The sequence below is a fragment of the Hibiscus syriacus genome, unplaced genomic scaffold, assembly GCF_006381635.1.
Source record: "Hibiscus syriacus cultivar Baekdansim isolate YM2019G1 unplaced genomic scaffold, ASM638163v2 tig00110722_pilon, whole genome shotgun sequence".
In the NCBI taxonomy this organism is placed as follows: Eukaryota; Viridiplantae; Streptophyta; class Magnoliopsida; order Malvales; family Malvaceae; genus Hibiscus; species Hibiscus syriacus.
In genome coordinates, this window is record NW_024062840.1 from 334,482 (window position 1) to 353,281 (window position 18,800).

Below are 18,800 nucleotides of genomic sequence, written 5' to 3' on the forward strand. Positions count from 1 at the left end.
TTCTTTGGCTTGAATATAATTGATTGGATTGATTATAATTTGCGTTATCCATCTCATTTTCCAGGTGTTAATGATAATTGGGATTTGATGTTCGAAATTACTATTTGATGCCTTTAGTTGCGATGTAATAACTGTATTTTTTATCCGAATAATCTGATTATGGATAATGTAGTGTATACAAGCTCACGATTAATGAGGGAGGTTGTTCGTGTAATAAAGACTTAACAGGAGTGAAACCTGAACAAGTCTATCATGTGAATAAAAAATTACACTGAATTTCACCGCCTGAACAGTGGTGGAAACGAAACACCCACGGCACTCTGCAAGGGATCACAAAGGTTGCTGCATGCGGTGGTCTTCTTCGATCATATATGGGAGGAGTGGATCACAAGTTTTTCGAAGACCATAGAGATTTGTTCAGTTTTTTATGTCGGGTTTTGTGGTATTTATGAGGGTCTTTGTATTGCATGGTAGATGAATTTGAGACAGGTCGTCAAAACTAATAGTAAGGATGTCATTGTAGCGATAACGGAAGGGTCAGATATGAAGGTTGTTTCACCAATGATTTCGCACATTGCTGCTCTTAAAAATCAAGAATAGAATTTGTTTTTCCATTTTTCTCCTCGTGAATATAATAAAGTACTTGTTGAGTGTTGTAGTTATTTGTCACGTGTGGCCGGTTAGATGGGTAGGTTAGCTGTGTAGTTAGTTTGTTAGACTAGCTGCCCTAACAGTTGTCATCTGGTTAAGTGTTTTGATGGCTATAAAAAGTTGCTCTTGTTTCCTAGAATAAAGTGTGGAGTAGGTCGGTGACAATTTATTGCAGTCGACAAGATCAGTGAATGTTAAAGAGCAAGTTCTCATATTTTTACATATAATCGGTCATAATGCAAGATTTCGAGTGATTTGATCAAGATATTATAAATCAATTGAAATAATTCATTGTTACTTTAGGATTGTGTTAAGAGCTATTTTGAAATTATATCAATTAGCCACTAGATTACCCGATGAGTCAACTCCTCTTGAGATAAGAAACAATTCAAGGTTTTACCCATATTTTAAAGATTGCATGGGAGCATTAGATGGAACTCATATTTGTGCATTTGTTCCACCTAACATTCAAGGAATATTTCGTAGTCATAAAGGGAGAACGACATAAAATGTATTGGTTGTCATTACTTTTGATTTGAAATTTACTTATGTTCTAGCTGGTTGGGAAGGTAGTGAGCATGATTCTCGTGTTTTAACTGATGCACTTACACACCGAAAAGGATTTAGTATTCCATAAGGTAATACTTAGCTTTAAAATAAAAAATAATTAAATTAAATTCATAATATATTAAGTAATAATAACATTTTGTCAAATTGTAGGTAAATATTATCTTGCTGATGCTGGATATGGCATCCGAAATGGAATTATTTCTCCATATCGTGGTGTTAGATATCATTTAAAAGAGTTCAACAATCATCGTCCAGAAAATGCAAAGGAACGGTTTAATCTTCGTCATTCTTCATTGTGAACCACTATTGAGAGAGTATTTGGAATTTTAAAGAAACGTTTTCGTGCATTGGATGTTGAACCATTTTGGGATTTTCAAACACAAGTAGATGTAGTATTGGCTTGTACTATCATCCATAATCATATAATGAGAGTTGATCCTAATGATTTAATTAACGAAGAATTATATGAGGAACACGAGCCTGATTCGATAACATCAATTCTTACACAACAAGAAGAGAGAGAAAAAGCTAGAGAATGGGCTACTAAGAGAGATAAAATTACACAAGCTATGTGGAGTGATTATATAAATAGAATCATTTAATTTTATTTAGAACTTTTTGTTGAGTATTTCTATGTTACATATGTTGGATATTGTTGTTTTCAGTTTGTTGGATATTGAAATTGATAATGTTTTAAGTTTGTTGGACATTGAATTCAATTTGTTGGATGTTGAAATTATTATTTTTAAGTTTGTTGATATTATAAATGTTACGTTTTATGTTTGTTGGGCGTTAATTGGTTAGTGTTTGATTGGTGTTTGATAAATGCTTTGATGGGTCCTGGGTGTTGCAACGTCTTTATTTATATAGTTTATTTAGTTTTGTTTCTTCATGAATGTGTATATTTGTTTTCTTGAAATGGTTGTTGGATAATGAGAGAGGAGTAGTAGCATTTACGTGTTAGGTGTTACAGCAGAATTAGATATCCATGTTTGTGAGTTGAGTGCTTGGTGTCTTACGTATTAGGTGCTTGGTGTATATTTGAGGGTTGATATTACAAATTGTTACATAATTTGAGTTTCGTAATTTTGAGTTTGTTATAAACTGATTTTTTTCCATATATAATAATTGTTGTTGTATTAAGCTTTTAATTTTTTTCTATTGCTCGTCTAATTACTTCCTTTTTATGATTATTAATGTAGCAATGAGCACATCAAAAAATTTTAGGTGGACAAAACCAATGAAAAGTTATTTTCTCGAAATACTTGCAGAAGAGACGCAAAAAGGTAATAAGTCATCTAATACATTTAGAGCAGTTTCTATAAATCGAGTTGCTACAGCTATTTCCTAAAAATTTCAAGTCCAATATCCCACTAAACACGTGAAGAATCATTTGAGAACTATCAAAAATACATGGAAAACTATACGTACAATTCGTGAAGAAAGTGGATTAGGGTGGGACAAGAACCTAAAAATGTCAACTTGCGATGAAGTGACATGATGGTATAGTGACGATAATCTTTATATACTCTTATTTTAATAAATGAAATTTGAATTTTACTTTTTATTCTAATTGTTTATAATATTTAAGAGGCACACTTAAAATTTAGACAATTTTTGAATAAAAAAATTGATTTTTATGATGAGATGACTCTTGTTGTTGGTCAAGATATGGCAACAGGGAGTTTTGCTAGAACTTTTGCTTATATAAAATTGGATGATGTTAATGAATGTTCAGTGCTGTTAAATTTTGTACTCAAGATATCGATGAGGAAAAAACAAAATTATTTTCATCTGGTACATCAAAACGTAAAAGGAAGAATGTCCAAGAGAATGTCAAGGATGATCATTTTCAATTAGTAGGTGAGAAACTTGGTGAGATTGCTGAAACACTAAAAAAATTTACAGAGGATAAGACACCATATCTTTATGAAGAAGTTACGTCAATGGAGAAATAAGAATTTGATAACGACTTTCTTTGTGAGGTGTTTAACTTTTTTAGCAAAAAATGAGTTAGAGGCCAAAGCTTTCTTGACAAAAAAAAAACCAAAACATAGGAAAATTTGGCTTCAAAAGTTTCCTCAAAGTTAAGATATGAACTTTTAATAACATGTATTACAATTTATGACTTGGACAATATTTAAGCTTTAATGTGGTGTAGTACTAATTAGACTTTAACAATATGTTGGTTTGATGCGTTATAACACTAATTATGAATTAAACAATATCTTTGTTTTATTATAGTTGGATAATATCGTTGTCTTAATGTGGTGTAATTTTATGTAAACACTTTGAAAAGATTATTATTATTCCAATGTGATGTACTATTGTTGTTTTAATAATGATGTAATTTTAATTATTTACTTTGATAATATATTTTTAATACATTATCAAGATTATATCAATTAAACCTACATATAATATTAATTATAAGTTAAAATTTAATTTTAAAAATGCTAATAAATAAGTATCATGAATACTTCAAACCTAGAATTATGTATTTATAACACAATCAACATAAATTATTATGTTATCTACAAATTTAATTTGGTGTACTTATAGAAATAAAACATTTAATTTCAAAATTTTGTAAAATACAATTTTATAAAAATAAATTTAAAAGGTAAATAACAAGAAAAATATTAAAAAAAAATTATATCTTTTTACAAAAAAACAGATTTCGTAAATTGTTTTCAGAAAAACTAACTAAACAGTATAAAACATTTTATAATGCAGCATCCAAACAATGTAAAATATTTTCTAAAAAATATTTTCTGAAAAATATTTTCATGAAATGTAATTTATTTTTCGAAAGCTGTTTTTAGTGAAACAAAAGGACTTTCAAAGGTCAAATAATTTGCGAAGATATTTTTCCTTGTCTTGTTTAGTTTTTACAGATATACACAATGGGTTACAAAAATATAGGATATGCCAAGTGAATTGACTCCTGAAATAAGAGTTGTGTGAAACAGCTCACCCTTGTCAATCCTAAGATGAGAAAAATCCATTTTTTTGGATTCATCCTCTTTTTGTGGGGGGGGGGAGGCTCTTTAAATACAGTAGAAATCCTACTTAACAAACCTTTTGGATCTACAAACCTTGACTGAACCAATGTAAATTCTACGCCTGGTAATTAGGAAAAATAATGCACCTCTATAACTGGCAAGATTGTCTATACCAGACAGTTTCCCACCATACCATTCACAATTTCAGACACTTTCAATTTCTCTGAAAAAAACCACATCCAATTTCCTACAATGGCTTTAATGGTCCAAAAAGAACAGCACACATTATCAATCAGGTGGTCCTAGTATTTACAATTCAAACAAGAACGATGTACACGCTTCAACAAACTAAATTTTAAATTCTTGTTTTGGGAAATTTTCTTTTTCAAAGGAGAGAGAAGCTAACCTCATTAACAGGGCAGGGCTCTCATCTCATCTGTGAAAAATACAGTCCAAAATGCTGCGCATCTATCTTTCCACACATCTTTTATTTCTCAAACGTTATCAAGCTGATTCCTTCATTAGGCACAGTTCTTGGATAATGAACTTTGTTAGTCATCAACCATCAATAGCACCACTTGGAAGAACGAACGAACAAATAAACAGAAAAGATGGGGAAAATGATAAAAAGAGGCTAACCTTGCATTTAATAGAGGCAGCCTTTAAAAATAGTAGAGTTCATTTTACTTCAAACTCATCAGATTCAAGTAAACTGGCTACTTTAAGGTGCTCCACTACAAAGGCTAACACAACCACAAAAAATGTTCCATGAATTCGAGAAAGAAAGCTAATCAACTACTTACTAAGGATGTCAGGGCAAGTCGTCGATTCCGTAGTACAATTTGTAAAGAAACATCATGCTCACAGCCTCACACAAGCAACAGAGAGAGGCTTCCAACAAATTGCTGACGCCCCTTCTGTTTTCTTAAAGATGCTAGAAAAACCTCAGCACCTTCCTGAAGATTGCATCACCTGGGAAACACACCTACAGAGCCTTATAATCCTCAAATATCCAGCCCTAAGGTTCCCAACCGCTGCTTTGATTTCAGCCAAGAGTGCTTGATGCTTTAAGTTTTCTGTCCCAGCGGCGGGAGTTTGTGTACGATAAGGTTGGATATCTGACGGATAGACCCCACTGTAAGAAACCAAGAAATAAGAAAGTATAATTAGTTGACAAATTTTATCTAAACATATCTGGATATATTATACAGCCATTACAAATTAATCCATTCTCAATACAGCATATGTTTCTCAACCACATGAAAAGACCATATATCCAAACCAGGCAATTCTGAGTAGTGCCGAGGCTGAATTTCGAGCACTTGAGGAATTTGTAAAGGGATGTAGATTTAAAGGCTATTAAAAGAGTTACAGGTTGATTCAAAGGATCACTTCAAGATACAAAGCGACAATAAATCAGCCATAAGCATTGCTAAAAATCATGTTCATCATGACCGGACAAAACACATGCAGAACTGGAGGTTAGCAGACACTTTATTTCAGAAAAGGTCAACAATGAGACTTTGGAACTAAACTATATTCCTACTCAACAACAGCTTGCCGATTTTCTTTCCAAAGCCCTTCCAAGAACGAGCTTTGACGGGCTCAAATCCAAGCTGTGTTTGTACAACATATAAACCCAGCTTGAGGGGGTGTGTGGAAAGCTGTCATAATTGTACTTTATGATTAGGACTATAGCTTCTTAGAAGATAAGGTAAGGGTTTTTTAGGAGATAAAGGTTAGGAAAAAGATATCTAGTTAAATTTTACTTTTGCAATTCTCATCCTATAAAAGTAGGCTGTTTTTTTTTCAGCAATCAATTCGAATAGAACTTATGTTCTCTCTTCATTTGAATTCTCACTTTATTTCTTAGAATATTCAAAAATAATGTACCAGACTTTACCAGTTACAAACTAAACCATTCTCGTTAGAGGATAAATTTCTCAACTACATCAAAAGATCATACACCAAACCAGACGATTCAGACATAAGATAAAGCATCAGACTTACAAAATGCTTATCATTGAAAATGTTCAAAAAAACAATTTATGCAGGACTTTACCAGTTCAAACAAGTCACGTCAAGAGTCATCGTCACCTTTGTACCACTTTAAAAATCAACGAAAGCAAGCTGTAAATCCAACTGCTTAGCTGCAAAGCATGGAGGTTATATCAAGTTTCAATCTGATAAAACATGTCTTTTCAACAGACTAAGTGCAAAAGTAATTCACTCAACAAAGATTTTACTTTGCTAGACCATGTATGGTTATGCAAAAACCATTAACCATGCTACAAAAAGAACTAACTGGATGAGATAGAAGTATTAGAACTTTTAATGGTAAGAACATATGAGACTACGTTTAGTATGTCCAACTGACTGAAGAAAGAAACCTAACCATTATTTCTTTCACGACTGTTATTCCATCCTACCACTAGTAAAAAAAATTAGGATAAACTGCATATTTAGTACTCACCTATTCCTGCAGTTCCATTTGGTCACCCAACTACTTTTTTTTTTCAAAATCATACCTAATATTACACTTTGGTTCCGTTTTGGTCAACCGCCGTTAAAAAATTAACGGCAATGCTTCCGTGTCACCATAAGGTAATGCCATGTCATCATTGAAAAAAAAATTGGCACATCAGCAGTTATGTTTATTTTTTTAACTGTGGGGACTAAAACGTAACGTTAGGTATGATTTTGAAGAAAAAAATAGTTGGGTGACCAAAATGGAACCATAGGAATAGACGAGTGACTAAATACATAGTTTACCCAAAAATTTATCTAGGAACCTCAAATCAATAAACTCCATTCCAGTAGATAATAATAATAAAGAAGAACTCAGTTTCAATGCCGGAGAAAACACGAACAAGCTTCAAAATGTAATATGTTTAATGAGAAAGTGATCTAGTCATCAATCTTGACTTTGGTAGTTTGGTTTCAAGAAGAAAAGAATCAAACTGCCAAGAACCTTCTGCCCTGGTAAGAAGAGGCTTGGTTTAAACCTTAGCAACCCAAAGCCAACCCCAAAATACAAACATAAAAGAAAAAGAATTAAATTGCAAATTTTCCAAAGCCAACTGATTCAAGGATTTAAACCATGTTGTTACTAATAACACAATAACGAAAAAAAATGTACCTGATGGAAAGTGAAAGCTAGCAAGTGTCATATTTCTAATGTCCAACCATGCTACCTGTACTTCCTCAACGACATCATGAAGATTTCTTAAAAGTGAACCAGTTCTCTGCATAATCAGAAGAAATAAAATGAAAAAACTTTCAACCACTGCATTCTGGAACGCTGAAATTTCTAAGATAAAGAAGATAGAGCACCAGAAAAATATTAAGTAAAGTTGACAAGCAAGACCAGAGACAAGATAACTGCAACAATTTACAGTCACCTGCTCGAAATCTGAAATATATACTATTATCTGATTCATTCTAGTACAATGACAAATCAAAGCATAAGTGGGTGTACTTTTCTGATACAAGTTCAACTGAAAAAATTGTTTTATTTCAAAAGATAAATGCAGGAGACACGTGAAATTCTGAGATAGGATTCCTTACTTGTGTTTCCTGTGCCAAACTTTTGGGCCCAACATACTTCTTAGTAGATTCATGGCTAAAGACAATGAAATGCAGAGCAAGCATCCATGTTTGGGAAGTTCTAATGACCAATATAAAAAAAATTAAAGATAAGGATGAGAAATGAAATAGTGAAAAACATGACTTCAGTTATGTGATTAAGTTTGTTACCTTACTGATGTTCATATCATTCAATTTATTTGCAACTAAAACGCTTGAATTTAGGCCAGTATTTAATGCGAGACTGCAAATCACCGTATTGTAAGAATAAATGTAAAACTTTCCCGACATATTTGTCTTTGACATAAAAACACAATAACAAAAACCTCTTACAGATGAACCCATGGTAGTTGAGGATGACATTGTGATGGCCATTCCTGTTCTGCAAATCGTTAACCTCCCACAACTGAAGAAATAATAGACAACTTATGCATCTTGTCACAAAATAATTTCAGTGTTTTGAGGAGAATAACAGCGAGAGTTAAACAGACCTGAATACCCTGGCGTATAAATCTGCAACAAGTTCTCTTCTTTAGATGGTCATTGACCAATTTAATAGTTCCAGAAGAACTCTGTTCTCCTTTTATCTTGCAGCAAATTTGAAAAGACTTGGTCCAATTTTTTATTTTCTTTTCCAAAGCTTCAAGCTCACGCTTCATTGTGCTAACTTTACCACTGGCTCCCTGTACCACAAACTTAACCAAATATCAATTAACCGCATCTTTGAGAACAATATAAGAGGCACTGAGTTATTCAACTGTAAAATACAACATCATAAGAGAGTATGAACCATAAAAACTGAGAATGTTGATTTTGGTATAGTTGATGGAATGCTAAGAGCATTATTCAGTACAACAGATTTAAGAGCACTCCACATGGTCTCTCCCTTATGCTTTAAACTCAGTAGTATTTCACAATATGTAGAAACGATGCCTTAAAGCATAAAGATATATTTTTACTAATTTGAACAATTTACACGGCATACACAAAATATATAACTGCTGCAAACATTGTTATTCAAACTGTAGGCATTCGGAATTAATCATATAAAAAAACACAGATATCATACTCTAAAATAGAACATTTTAAGAAAATATGAGCCAGAACCTTTCAAGATAGTAATTCCAATTTAAGTAAATTCTTAGCCACTTAAAACACTATTAAATTGAAAATTGGGAGCCATACAAACCCAACTTCATGTGGGTTTCATTTAAAAGGGATGTAGCAGCAAAGGACTTAAGGGTATATCCATATCTTATAACAGATGAGGGTACCTTAAGGTTGTTTCCAAATGTAACTGAACATGAATTATCGCCATGCTTAGTGTCCTTTTCAGAAGAAGCAGAATGATGTTTGACAAAATTTAACTTCAACATTTGAGACTCCCGAACTCCAGTTCTACGTAACTCTACCTGTTTCTGAAATGGGAAAAATAGGCAGGTACTAAAGAGTAGGTATTTGAGAGACACGAAGGAAAAAGAGAAACAGAGAAAAAAGAAAATACCAGCAATCTTTCACGCTTCACGTGCATCAACTGCAATATAGCCTTACCATAGACTATTCTGCAAAGGACTTGTCTTGTTTCAGCTACTCTGCAAGAGCATCATTTCAGCAACACAAATTTCAATATTAACTACAGAAACCAATATTAGTCACATTCATGATACAGCCATGATAGAGATCATAAAGTGGAATAACCTCTTATGTAGAAAATTGCAGGATTGGTTGTATGCCTGATGAGAACCACAAATAAGAGTGACATCAGCAATATGATGGTGTAGTTTGGTTAAGAGTAAGGGGAAAACTAGTACCCCTGCAAAACATAAATTGGCAATTTACTTACTGAGCAAATCTGGGATTGCATTTCAGAACAAAGCATATCTAATATGTAAACCTTCTGCTGATGAAGCAATTTATCTTCCAACATGTTTATCTGCGCATTCAAATTATAGAGGCAAAGAAAAAAAGGTAAATTTTACATGGGAATTTTGGTTCTGAAAGATGTTATCACAATTTATAACCAAAAAACCTTGTAAATGATACAGTAAATTTAGAAAAACAAGAAATGTTCCATTTTTATATTTAGTTTATTGAAACATGGAGACAATTGTTGGTTTGTATATGCTGATAGTTTGAGAGAAATCTGCAATATAAGCTCTATAAATCAAATTCAAAAGGAAAGATAAAAGTACAATGTAACATGTTGGAAATTTGGTCATTGAAAGCCTTGATTTAGTCATAATCTGTGAGATATTCTAGGATTTGTTTTTTATGTAAATATAGAAAGTAAAAGATGTAAATCAAGAAAAAGTAGGAAAGTAGAAACTATCAAATATTGGCTCTAATTAGTTTCTTTTTTTGTTGTAATTTCCCTCTGTATAAAAGGAGCCTTGTACTCATTCAAGAAATAAGACACATTATTTCTTCATTCTTTTCTGATTTGGTGTCAGAGCCATAATCGTGTCTTAACCCTAAAACACAGCAGTTCCAAAATCACTATAGCCATGTCCGAAGTCGAGTCGGAAATCACCTCAACCCCTGCTGTGGCCACTCCGCAGCACCACTCCAATTCTCATTCTGTCCAAATCACCACCATCCGCTTAAATGGTGACAACTTCCTCCGATGGTCACAATCAGTCCGGATGTATATTCGTGGGCAAGGGAAAATCGGTTACATCACTAGTGACAAGAAGGCTCATGTTGTTGATGATCCGCTGTACGCTACTTGGGATGCTAAAAACTCTATGGTTATGACATGGCTGGTCAATTCCATGGAGGAGGACATAAGCTCCAATTACATGTGCTATCCTACTGCAAAAGAATTGTGGGATAATGTTAGATGTATTCTGACCTAGGCAACCAATCTCAAGTTTTTGAGTTGACTTTAAAATTGGAGGAGATTCGTCAAGGAGATAATTTTGTCACCACATATTTCCATTCGTTGAAAAGGATGTGGCAGGATCTTGATCTCTTCAACACATACGTATGGAAAAATATTGACGACTGTAATCACCATAAGAAAACTGTAGAAGATAGTCGTATTTACAAGTTTCTTGCCGGCCTCAATGTTGAGTTTGATGAAGTACGAGGAAGGATTATTGGCAGACCTCCTCTTCCATCCATTGGCGAAGTATTTGTCGAAGTTAGAAGAAAGAAAGCCGAATGAATGTCATGCTCAAAAAGAAGAGTACTGTGAGTTAATTGAAAATTCTGCCTTATTGAGTGATGTTGCAACCTACAAGGTAGCAAACTACCAGCGCAGGTCTGATGATAAACCACGGGTTTGGTGCGATTTTTGCAACAAACCCCGCCATACACGTGAGATATGTTGGAAAATTCATGGCAAACTTGCTAACTGGAAAAGTAACAAGCAAGGAGAGAAGAATCGTGGAATTCCTACTGCAAGTGAAGTTGACTCAGGTCCCTTCAACAAAGAGCAGATTGATCAACTCTTGAAACTGATAAAATCCAATTTCTCATCCGGTATTCCTAGTGTTTCTTTGGCACAAACAGGTAGTAATCCTAAAGCCCTTTCTTATCCAAATTGCTCTCCGTGGATAATAGATTTCGGAGCCTCAGATCACATGACTAGTTTTTCTCATTTATTTAATACCTATTCACCTTGCCCTGGAAATGAAAAAATTAGAATTGCCGATGATAGTTTTTCACCTATTGCAAGAAAATGACTCAATAAACTATCAGAGAAAATTAATCTCAATAATGTTCTTCATGTCCCTAAATTAGCTTGTAATCTTTTGTCTGTCAGTAAACTATCTAGAGATTCTAATTGTTTCATTACCTTCTTTGAATCACATTGTGAATTTCAGGACCGAAACTTGGGGATGATGATTGGACGTGCTAGGATGATTGAAGGTCTTTATTACTTTGATGAAGTATCTATCAGTAATAAAAAAGTTCAAAGCTTTAGTGGTACTAGTTCAATTTCTGTTCGAGAAAAAATAATGTTGTGGCACTATAGACTAGGACATCCTAGTTTTCTTTATTTAAAACACTTATTTCCAGAATTATTTAAAGGGATTGATTGTTCTTCTTTTCATTATGAAAATTGCATTTTTTTCAAAAAATCGTCGTTCCTCTTATTTACCAAAAGATTATCAGGCCTCCAAACCTTTTTATCTGATTCATAGTGATGTTTGGGGCCCTTCTAAAGTTACTATTATTTTTGGTAAAAGGTGGTTTGTTACTTTTATTGATGACCACACACGGTTATGTTGGATTTATCTAATGAATAAAAAGTTTGACGTGAAAGATTTATTCAAAAAAATTTACACTCTGATTGAAAACCAATTTCAAACCAAGATTAGTATTTTACATTCTGACAATGGAACATAATATTTTAATGAGCACTTAGGTGATTTTTTGAAAGAGAAAGGGATTTTTCATCACTCTACATGTCGGGATACCCCTCAACAAAATGGCATTGCAGAACGAAAAAATAAACATTTACTTGAAGTAGCACGTGCCATAATGTTCCCAAATACTTATGGGGTGAAGCAGTTTTAACAGCCGCTTACTTGATAAAAAGGATGCCTACTAAGGTGTTAACATACAAAACACTACTCGATTGCCTAAAATCATCTTTTCCTGGAACAAGGTTGTTTTCTGAGTTACCTGTCAAAGTTATTGGATGTACTATCTATGTTCATGTTCCATGCCAATTTCGTTCAAAACTTGACCCACGTGCTATTAAATGCATTTTTTTGGTACTCTTCAAATAAAAAGGGGTATAAGTGTTTTGATCCTCAAACAAAAAAATTTCATTTGAGTATGGATGTGTCGTTTTTGGAAACAAAACCTTATTTCACAAAATATTCTCTTCAGGGGGAGACAAGTGATATAGAAGACAATTTTTTGGACATTTCTATCGCACTACCCAATGTCATTTATCCTACACAAAACCACGCATTTCTGAGAGTGGTCGCTTTGAAAATCCAAATTCAAGTGTTTCTAATAACGATTGCCTAGGAGAATCAGGTTTGTTGGTGCCTAATGAAGGAGATTTTCATTCAGGGGGAGAAATATACAAACTAATCAACGTGATTTGAATTTTGAGCTTCAGTTTTATACTAGGAAGAGATTTCATTTGAGAAATAAAGACTCAAATATCAACCCTGGACGAAACCAATCTGAAGATCTAAGTTCTGGTGTCGAAACTTCAGGTAATCCTATCCCTACTACACCTTTGATTTCCTCCACTTTGTCCAATAATTCACCTAGTATTCCTGATCTTGATGTCCCTATAGCACTTAGGAAAGGTGTCCAAAATTGCACTCAACATCCCATTGCAAAATATCTTTCCTATCACAGATTATCAAAAAACCATAAAACTTTCACATCTAGGATTTCACATTTGTTTGTTCCAAGGAATATACAGGAAGCATTGGATGATCCGAATTGGAAATTAGCAGTCATGGAGGAGATGAATGCTCTAAGGAGAAGTGGTACATGGGAAATTGTCGATCTACCCAAAGGAAAGAAAATAGTCGGGTGTAAATGGGTGTTTACAATAAAAAGTAAAGCTGATGGAAGTGTTGAGAGATTCAAGGCGAGATTGGTGGCTAAAGGCTTTACTCAGACTTATGGGATTGACTACCAAGAGACTTTTGCTCCTGTTACTAAAATAAATTCTATTAGAGTGTTGTTATCTCTTGCAGTGAACTCCGATTGGCCTCTACATCAACTTGACGTTAAAAATGCATTTCTCAATGGTGATCTGGAAGAGGAGGTGTATATAAGCCTACCGCCAGGATTTGAGAAGAAACTTGGCAGTAACAAAGTATGCAGATTACATAAGTCACTATATGGACTCAAACAGTCACCAAGAGCTTGGTTTGATCGCTTTGGAAAGACAGTTATCAGTTATAGCTTCTTGCAGAGTCAAGCTGATCACACAGTATTTTATAAACATTCAAAATATGGTAAAGTTGTGTTGAAAACATTTTGATGTTTCGATATAACAAATTAAATTAAAAGAATTTTAATTTTAAAAAAGATTTTTTCTAAGCATATTCGATATATTAAATCGAATATCAAAATATTACTCAAAGTATTTCAAAGTTCATTTTAAATCCTTACTCAAGTGTAAAATTAAGTTTTAATTTTAAAATAATTTCAAAACGATTTTACAAAATATTTCGAACCATTTCAAAGCCAAAAATTCCAGATTGCTCAGAGGGAACCGATTCCCACTGAATGGTTTGGCTTCGAGAATTCCAGTATGCTCGGAGGGAACCGATTCCCCCTAGGGGGTACCGATTCCCCCCCACTGTTCAACGGTCGAAATATTTTAATTTTACACTTAAGGAACCGATTCCCCATTAGGGGAATCGATTCCCCATTAGGGGTACCGATTCCCCCCACGCTCCGAGCAGAAATATTAATTGTTTTCACACTTAAACGGCTCCAAAAACTTCATTAATGATCTTCAACGTTCAGAAGTGATTCAAGGTGTATTTAAGCAAGCTTAGAAGCCATTGATCAATAACAAGAAACATCAAGCAACTAGAATCAAGAGAGAATCAAAGAGAAAGCATCAAACCTCAAGTTTGAGCATTTCAAATCAATTTTTCATTCAATATTCATTTTGCTTTCAAGAACACTTATTGTGCTCAATTGTATTCATTCTTGAGTGTTCCTTTCTTTGTTTTATAATTGTGCAAACAATCTACCTTGTGAGGATTTCCTTGTAAGTTTGCAAATTTGTATTGTTCTCTTTGGGAGAAAATGTTCTCAAGAATTTGGGGTATAATTCTTGAGGGTTTGTAAGGTTACTCTTTGTCCTCAAAAGAAAAACAAATTAGTGAATTTGTGGAAAATCCTTAGTGTGGATAGCTAAGGTAATGGACGTAGACTTTGGTTGAGAAAGTCGAATCACTCTAAATCGCTGTGCAAATTTCTTTCAATTTTCTGCAAAAGCTTCCACCAAAATTTTAATTGCCAATTCACCCCCCTCTTGGTCATATTTGTCAATCGATTAACTCAACAATTGGCATCAGAGCCTAACTCATTTGAAGGTTTAATCGTCTCTTGAGTCAATTCGGGAAGAGTTACATCGATAATCAAAGTCATCAATGACCTCTACTTCAAACTTCAACTCCGGTCTCGATTCGATGCCTGTCAACAAGCCTCCTTTCTTCAATGGGGCTAACTATGCCTATTGGAAAAATAGAACGATGTACTTCATTCAAGCAAGTGACATGGGAGCATGGAATGTCGTAGAAGAATGATACTTAAAGTCTCTCACTCATCCAAGATTATGGAGTGAAGGAGAGACAAAAATATTCCAGCTCAACTCCAAAGCCATCCATATTATATTTTGTGCTCTTGGACCATATGAATACGGAAGAGTTTCATCTTGTACAACCGCCAAAGAAATATGGGACAAACTTCAAGTCACTCATGAAGGTAACGATGAGGTAAAGAAATCTAAAATTAGTATTCTAACACATAGCTATGAAAATTTAAAGATGAAACCAAATGAAGATATCAAAGCTATGACGGATAGATTCTCAACGATTGTCAATGGTCTCAAATCATATGGAGAGATCATTTCAAATGAAAAACTTGTGAGGAAGCTAGTTTACTCCCTTCCAAAATCGTGGCAATCAAAGAAGACGGCAATCATCGAGTCTAAGGATCTAACGTCCTTAACTCTTGAAGAGCTAATCGTTTCACTCCTCACTCATGAAATGATGCTTGAAGATGATGTGGACCTCGATAAGATTGAAGAGACACCAAATGAGAAGGAGAATAAGAAAAACATTGGAGTTGCTCTCAAATCCACAAAAGATGAGAGTGATTCGGATGAAGATGACGATGACGAGAAAATGAAATTGTTTGTCAAACGGTTCAGAAAAATGATGAGACCTTACCGATGAAGAAAATTCAAACGAAATGAAGGCCTCAAAAATGAACAAAAAGAGAAGGACCCAATCATTTGCTATAAATGCAAAAAGTCGGGGCATGTCAAATATGATTGCCCACAATTGAAGAGAAATGGTCAACCAAAGAATAAGCACAAGGCTCATGTGGCTACATGGAGCGATGAAGAGGAACAAAAAGTAGCAAACTTGTGCTTGATGGCATTCGGGGAAGATTCTAAGGTAACCTCTAACTCATCTGATTTTGATGATTTATCCTGTGATGAGTTATTAGAGGAATATAATGGGTTGGCTTCGGATTATGAGAAATTGTTTTTAAAATATTAAAATGATGTTTCAAAATTGAAAAATGAAAATAAACTCATATCTAAAACCAACAACGATCTTGAAAGTAAAATCAAAGATTTGCAAATCAAACTAGAAGAGTTTGAAAAGAAAATTTTGGATTTGCAAAATTTACTTTCAAATGTCAATGATGATCATCAAAAGAAAATTGATGATCTTAAAGCCTCTTTTGATAAAGTTGGAACAAAACCGTTTTGAAAATGGAGAAAATTCAAAATCCAAATTTGTTAGAAAAAGTTTTAAAAACTACAATCATAGAGGTCCTCAAAGAACCTCTAATGGAAAAATCGTTTAAAGTATATGGGTTCCTAAAGAGCTCATTACTACTAAAGATAAGGATATCCTACACAGTTAAAGAAATTTATAAAATTACATATGTGGTCCCAATACTTGTAAATTCTATTAATTTAATCCTAATTTAAATTTAATTTTATAAATGAACCCTTCAATCAGGAGGTGACAATTGTTAATACATTGTCATGACACATATCATTAGTGCCAAGTGCCACCACCTAATTAGAGGAATTTTTTATTATATTTAATTTATTTAATTAAATATATTTTCTATCCAACCATAGACTGGCACATGTCACATTTGATTGGAAATAAAATAAATGTGTTTCTCTTTTTCCATTATCGTGTAATGAAAATAGGACAAAGATAAAAGATACAAGTTTTCATCCAATTGCAACAAACTTTAGAATGAATTTCCAAGGACAATCCACTCCACTGCAACTTCGGGGAAGATCGGATTTGATATGCTTCGCTACTATTCAGGGAAGATAAGATTTGGAACACTTGATTCACTTTAGATAGAATCGAGGTTGGTTCGCTTCACTGATCTTCAAGGAAGATCAAATCCGGAAAAAAGTGATCTACTTCACTACTCCTTAGATAAGATAGAATCGGGATCGATTTGCTTCACTGCTCTTCAGGAAAGATCAAATCTTAAAGAAAATGATCAGCTTCACTACTTCTTAGGGAAGATCAGACCTGGGAACTTTGATTCACTTAACTACTCTCTAGAGAATATTGAATATGGGTAGATATTATTCACTGCTCTTCAGGGAAGATCAAATCTGAAAACTTTGAATTATTTCACTACTCTTTTAAGGAAGATTGAATCGGGATGGATCTGCTTTACTGCTCTTCAGGGAAGATCAAATCTAGAAAAAAAGGATATGCTTTGATACTCTTTAGGGAAGATCAGACCTAAAAACTTTGACTCACTTCACTACTCTTTAGGGAAGATTGACTCGGGATGGATCTGTTTCACTGCTCTTCAGGGAAAATCAAATCCAGAAGAAAGTGATCTGTTTCGCTACTCCTTAAGGAAGATTAGACCTGAAAACTTTGATTAACTTCACTACTCTTTAAGGAAGATTAAATCAGGATTAATTCGTTTCACTGCTCTTTAGGAAAAATAAAATCCGAAAGAAAGTGATCTACTTAGCTACTCCTTAAGGAAGATCAGACCTGGAAACTTTGATTCACTTCATTACTATTGAAGAAATAATGAATTAGGATTGATTCGCTTCACTACTCTTCAGGGAAGATCAAATCGGAAAATTCAACTATTATAAATTGTCAACTTATATTCAAGTTTTGAAAATATCACTTTGTCTTAAATCTCGTGACCGTTGAATCCTCAATCATAAGGCTTGGAACAAGTTACTTTTTTTTAAGCTTTTGCTACTATTGGTCTTCTATTTTTTAGGAAAGACATGAAAATACTTAGTTATTGCCATGCATTTCATGAATGGCATGCTCCTATTTATGCCTAAAATATATGTAATAGTGTAATTCTTCGCACTTTGATTCTAAAAGGGGAAGATTTTTTCCTTGTTAACCGCTTCTTCGGTTAAACCTTGTTCCAAACTTTAATGAAACCATTGGTTCACTCTGACTCACAAATTTATATAAACCCCAAGCTACATAGGATTTGGCTCTCTGAATCAAACAATTTGTAGAAACAACTATCGACTAGAAACCCCTACCTCAAATGGTGATCTTATGCACGTTGCTCGAATCAAAACATCTTTAATAAAAAAGAACGATATTTCTCCTTTCTGAGCACCTGTTATGCTCTAAAGTGGGACTCCCCCACTGGTGACCAGGATTTTGAACCATCCCAAGTTGTTGGTATCCATAAGGTACCTCGATGCTTTAGCCATCTGGTTATCCGCTATGCAAGACTCTTGCTAAACCTTTGTCAGCTTCCAAACACCTGTATTTTTTCATAACTTTTGCACACTAATACACGTTGATCTTATGTTTTCAAGTCAGTTAAACCATATATATTAAATTTCAATACAAGATGCTCGCAAAGAGGAGCTAACAAAGAAAACACTTTATTTCATTTATATATATATAAAGAGTTTTTGGATAAATACATGTCAAACTTTTACTAAAAGAAGTAAAATAAAATCAAATATGTGATCCCATATCAAGAGTAAAGATGTTTTTGAACTGACACACCGCAAAATAACTCAAGTGTAGCTTCTGTGAAAAGGATCTCGAGAATTGTGACAATGTCTAAGGGTGTGAAGTCCCCTCTATGTTACCAAATCTCCAAAAAATAGATGTCATAAACCAGTATTGAACCTTCATCTGCATTCAATTGAACTTCTGGTTTTTCATTGAAACATTTTCACTCACGAGTCCCAAATATGATTTCCATCTAACGTCATTCACACGAGAAGACTTCTTCAGATTTACCATATTCCTTTTTATAATTGACCGC

At 33.8% G+C, this 18,800-nt stretch overlaps 1 protein-coding gene and 1 pseudogene across 1 annotated transcript; both read right to left on the minus strand.

Moving 5' to 3' along the window:
• Positions 1–4,847: 4,847 nt before the first annotated feature.
• LOC120139097 lies at positions 4,848–7,396 on the minus strand (annotated as a pseudogene).
• A 565-nt stretch (positions 7,397–7,961) lies between these two features.
• LOC120139098 lies at positions 7,962–9,826 on the minus strand. Its single transcript, XM_039154432.1, has 7 exons — positions 9,655–9,826; positions 9,510–9,544; positions 9,316–9,403; positions 9,086–9,229; positions 8,303–8,494; positions 8,138–8,217; positions 7,962–8,055 (listed from the first exon to the last, which is right to left on the minus strand). Exons 1-7 carry the CDS (start codon positions 9,736–9,738, stop codon positions 7,962–7,964), a joined length of 717 nt encoding a protein of 238 aa, XP_039010363.1. The 5' UTR covers positions 9,739–9,826.
• Between the last annotated feature and the right edge of the window lie 8,974 nt (positions 9,827–18,800).

Bases quoted from the DNA above. Each gene is read 5' to 3' on its own strand.
- LOC120139098 (XM_039154432.1), bottom strand. From the start codon at position 9,738: ATGTTGGAAGATAAATTGCTTCATCAGCAGAAGGTTTACATATTAGAT. The intron at 9,230-9,315 runs GTATTTTCTTTT...TTCCCATTTCAG, and splicing joins TGAAGCGTGAAAGATTGCTG to AAACAGGTAGAGTTACGTAG. The intron at 8,495-9,085 runs GTACCCTCATCT...TTTGTGGTACAG, and splicing joins CATTTGGAAACAACCTTAAG to GGAGCCAGTGGTAAAGTTAG.